Raw genomic sequence first — 5218 nt, 5'->3', positions numbered from 1 at the left:
AAGAAAATCAAATCTCGTAAAAAGAATGAATGGATTCCTTATTGAAATGTAATTATTTTTGTTTAATAAAATATTACATTTGATTATACAGAATGTCTATTCTTTATTAAGATAATTACAAATCATAGAGCTTTGCATACAGGGGTACTCCTGAAAACTTCTTGAAATATTCTTAGACAAGGTACTGACAAAATTTTGAACCATATAATCGTTTTTGGTGTCCTCGTTAAAATACAGGTTCATGATCTCTTTATAAGAGCGTCCTTTTCCTCTGTGATGCAGGAAAAAAATACAGTGCTGTCCGCAAACGTTGGAGAACCAGCTTTGAAGCTGTCGGGTATGGTGAATAATTTCTTTACAGTTTCTGTTTAAAAAGTTGTATATTTCCTCAGGAAAATAGATAAAGTCTGGTGGGGCTCCATAGGAGTCAAAAAATTCTCCAGTTCCGTCTTCTCTGAGGTATATTACCAACCAGTGTTCTCCGGGTTGATGTTGACGGTGAGTGTTGACTATGATCATGGCCGGGAGATCCGTAAGTATTTTTTTAGGCAGCTCATCGCACGCCAACACTCCGTAAAACAGTTTTTCTGTGTACGGGTTGCTGGCCATGAGTTCCTCGATCTGCAGGGTGTTCATGCCTTTTTAGTAATCATAAAGGATGTTTCTTCTCTGGTTTATTTCAATAATGTTGTCAAAGACTGCGTACACTATTAGATTCACAGTGTGTGGTAGAGGCTGTCGAAAACGTATTTCACATCTCATGTTCCCTGTTTTCACCAAGGAGAAATGGTCCCCGCATTCTTGATCAGGTGTCAAGTCAAAGGCAAACAGGGTGTATCCTGGGAGAAGTCAGAACGGCTGATGGCTAGAGGCTGATCTTTCAAATGCTTTCCGGAGGCCAACACGAGGTTGTAATATTCTCGAGCTGTGTTGTCATTAGCAAAATTGGGTTGAAAGGGCTTGGCTGGAATCTGTTCTCCGTCCAAATACAAGGCCAGGAACTCCACATGGTTATGCTTGAAATTGAAGGGATTTCTAGCGTAATCCCCCGAAAAGGCCTCATTGTCCACCATGCCTATGACCACGTACTTGGGCAGCTGTCCCAAGAACAAATTCTCCTGATTGCTCACACGTATCCCAGCAGGCATACTGAGAACTTTCATATTCACTCTTTCCATGGGGTACTTGGCATTGGCGTTTGTGAGAGCGTGAGCGTGTCCCAATTTCACAGCCGCTGAAACTTTCACTTTCTTGACAAAAAGAGAGGCGGATAAAATGTTTACTTTGTAGCGCTCGGTATCTCCGGACATCAGACAGAATTCATTTTTGCTCCGCACCATTTTAATTCTGACGTCCACACCGTTTAGAATTAATTTTTCTTGAAAAAATAGGTCAGAATGAATAGGTCCGAGGAGTTCTACTGTTTTACCCTGGGATGTATAGCCGTTTCTTTTTTTGAATCCCTCATTCGGACCGTCCAAGGCTGTGTTTTCACGTTCGTTGGCCGTGTCTTTGTAAAAAAGACCCGACGCAAATTGGAACCTGAGAGTTTCATTGCTGTAATTTAGCAGTCCGTCAAAAAGGGCCCTGTACGGGTAAAGGCTGGAACTCTGGGATATTAAGCGGTCTCCCAGGGTCACATCCACTTGTGAAAATAAAGAGGCTATCGGATAATTAACAAAGGCTACCTTGGCCACGGGTGGCGGATTAGTTCCGTCGGCATTGACGATTTGGCATTGGATGTGAAGAAGCGTATTATTCAGGTCCAAGTAGTCTTCACTGTTCCCAGTAATCAGAAACTCTAGCGGAGCGACTTCAGATAGAGCCGAGAGAGGGGGCACCTCGACGTAGATGCTTTTTTCTACGCTAGTCTGAGTATAGGGTACCGTAAACAAGTCCAGTTCGGATTTCACACACTCTTGAGACATGCGATGAACGAACGACATTTTGAGTTAAAAAATGTTTCTCGATTTCTTTTTTCTGCGGGTGCGGGACTTATCCTTGTGGCGGTGAGAAGGAAATGATGTAAAAGCTGAATGGCGTGTCTTTTTGAGGATGGGTCCTGCGCGTGACCCGGGAGGTCTCTTACGTTTAGTTTTCCTCATGACCATCAGACCCGACCCCCCTTGATTTTCTTCAATTCCTCGTGTCATAGCTCCGGACATGGCCCCCGCCACCACGTCTTTGACAATATTCTTGGTGGCTGATTTAATGTGCGGTTTGACAATTTCGAATCCTCTTTTCAAGGGAGGTAAAGCTCTTCTAAACAGACAACGAAATATGCCTCCGATCCCCGACCCGTACATCACTGGAGCCCCAGAGAACCCGGGGAGCCCGCTACCCGCTTGGGCTTCGTAATAATGCACATAAGGGCTAGGGTCCTGGTAAGATCTCACCTCTGTATTAATCGTGCACGCACCTCTTAGAGGGTCTGAAATGTAACTTGACTATGACCTTGCCAAACTGAAATGGTACAGCTTTGTTCTGATCCGTCTTTATTTCAATGGTCAAAGTATCAAACTGAGTCTTGCTGACCGGAGCGTAGTGCGGCTTGTCGTAGGTGATTGTGGTAATCTTATTCATCTCATCCTCAATATGTACGCATCTCAAGAGAGGGACATAGCTGTCTCCGACTCTTTGGTGAGATACGATGTCGCTGTAGACGTACAAGGTATAAAACCCCGCTCTAATATCCGCGGGGTAAGGAGCATCATTCGTCAGGCCTATGGTCATGTCTGAATGGGCTCCTAGAATTCTCCCCAACTGCCCCCTGACGTGAAGAGCTTCATCCTTCGCAGCGTTTAAGATGTAGAATCTTCGCTCCAGAGCGTTGTAGCGGAATCTCACGATGTTTTCCGGTATCGGTAAGCCTGAAGAACCTGCCTCGATGGCTTTGGGCTCTCTCGTCACCGCTTCATTCATCTTAAAGGTCACTTTCTCGACGCTAGAGTAATAGCCCGCGGGAATACTATAAAACCTGGTTAAGCGCGATGACACTACAATAAAGTCGTTATCCGGTTTGTCTAGGGTGTTCCAGGTGTGAGGATACTGGATTTCAGCCAAACCGACTTCCCAGGGACCCTGTAGTTCGATGGGTGCGGCTAATTTGACTGTAAACTCGGCGATGGTGTTGTTAGGGAAAACATCTCGGGAAGAATTGCTGGGGAGGACGACGTAAAAGCTTTTTCTCTCCATTGTAAAACCTGTGAATGAAATACTAATTTTTTGCTTCTCAGTATTTAGCGTCTTGCGCGTAGCTTTCAGGCATCCAACTATTAAACTTTTCGTGCCATCCGAGCCATTTCACCAATATATGCTTTTTTCTATTGATATTTTTTTTCGCCAAAATCTTTTCAATCCTGAAGACGTCCGTTCCTCGAATCTTTTGTAACTCCGCGTCGTAAAAAGAACCTATAATGTCTTCCCCGTCATAATCTTTCAGCTTGTAGACCGGCGGTTCCCTCGGGACTAGTTCAGAAACGGTAAATACCTCGTCTGAAAAAGTTTGTTCGTATCCTTTGGTAAAAGGATTCCGGGATTTCAACACTCTCACCGTATCCCCGACTTTGAACTTATATTTTGGGTTTCTTTGGGGCTTAGTTAGACCATATAAGTTTTTAAAGACTTTCCAAGAATTGGAACTATTCACCTCGGCAGGGGCCATTTTTATACCTCGGTGATGGCTGAAATTATAAGATTTCACCAAGTTCTGAAGCCCTTCCACATAGGACCGGGTATTCCGGGAGCTGAAATAACGCCACATTTTGGTCTTCAGAGTTCTGTTGAATCTCTCCACCACCAATGCTTTTAATTCACTAGCGGTGGTAAAATGTTTAATACCGTGTTTATTGAGCAGGCTTTGAAATTCCCGATTGAGAAACTCTTTACCGCTATCGGTTTGAAGTTTGACGGGAACTCTTCCTTCCTCCAAAATTTCTCGAAAAGCCCTCGTTACTTCTTTACCCGTTTTGTTTTTCAGTACCCTGACCCAGGCATATTTCGAAAGAATATCTATACAAGTCAGTAGATACTTGTAACCTTGGTTATATTCGGCTAGGTTTGTCATATCCACCAGGTCGATCTGCCATTGTCCGTCTATTTTGGAAACATACACCTTATTCCTTTTAAAATGGATTCTGGCCGGTTTATGGATCGTATAGGTATATTGCCCCGATAACCATTCGGATACCTCTCTGTCCCCAATATGGAGCCCCGCGTGCCTGAGAGCTCTTTTCAAGGAGTCTTTACCCCCCAAGGCCCCTGCATTCTCAGAATTATAATATGTTTTTTCCAAGACCTGCTCCATCGTCGATGATAAACCAGACACTGACAACACTTAACCTATAGAAAACATTTTATTTAGGAGTCTGAATTGTTCACAATGCTTCAGGTACAGAATTACCACTCAGTTCTATCATATCATTAAACTCCAAATCATATTTAGTCCACAGGTTCATATAACCCTCATGATTAATATTCCGCTTACAAAACTCATTTGCCACACGGCGGACTATAGAATAGGAGTATTCATCCATTTCATAAAATGACTGCATTACAGTATCATGAATAGAGCTAGTATTTTCAAACTCACCCACAGTCTTTTCAACCACAGCATTTATTTTGTGAATCGGCAAAAGAAAGTTAAAATACCCCAGAATTTTCACAGCCAGTCGTTTCAGCCAAGACTTGCGGAAAATATTCAGAATCCTCAGAAAGCGTCCATCTCGGTAGGTGATTTCAGGTTCAGAGAGACAGGTATGTCTCCTCTGACTGGGATGATCAACCTTGCAGCCTTGACACTCTTTTTGCTGATCGTAGTAGACGATAATATCCAGCAGACACGTCATCAGACCTTTAATAATCTGCTGGGCCTTTTTCCAGGCTTCAGGCAGCATACCGTCTGGGCAATCCATCTCTGTCTCAGATAGGCCGATCGACATCGGCTCCTGGGGACCTTGGTTGTTCACCCACGGCTGTCCTGGAGCTAGGTAAGAGAGATCCGTCTGAGTAGCCTTATCGGAGACAGGGCTATCCGTCTGATCATCAGCGGAGACGGGGGAAGAACACCAAGGATCTGGAGAATGGAAGCCGCTGTCTGGCTCAAGGTCTCTTGACCAGAGAGTGTAATCGGGGAGTATACTAAAATAGCGAGGATCCCGAAGTCCATCCGTCCGGAATGAGTTATAGACTTGGCAAGATTCAGGCCTTGGTGCTTCAG

The 5218-nt window shown here is 44.1% G+C and overlaps 1 protein-coding gene across 1 annotated transcript; it reads right to left on the bottom strand.

Annotated features, from left to right (window-relative positions):
• Positions 1-812: 812 nt before the first annotated feature.
• Positions 813-1946, bottom strand: LOC127527134 (uncharacterized protein F54H12.2-like). Its single transcript, XM_051924796.1, has one exon. The coding sequence runs from the start codon at positions 1944-1946 to the stop codon at positions 813-815; it is 1134 nt and encodes a 377-aa protein (XP_051780756.1).
• Between the last annotated feature and the right edge of the window lie 3272 nt (positions 1947-5218).

The sequence above is a fragment of the Erpetoichthys calabaricus genome, chromosome 3 (assembly GCF_900747795.2).
Source record: "Erpetoichthys calabaricus chromosome 3, fErpCal1.3, whole genome shotgun sequence".
NCBI classification, from domain to species: Eukaryota; Metazoa; Chordata; class Cladistia; order Polypteriformes; family Polypteridae; genus Erpetoichthys; species Erpetoichthys calabaricus.
The sequence above is the reverse complement of the archived record's forward strand: the minus strand, read 5'-3'. Positions and strand labels throughout refer to the sequence as shown.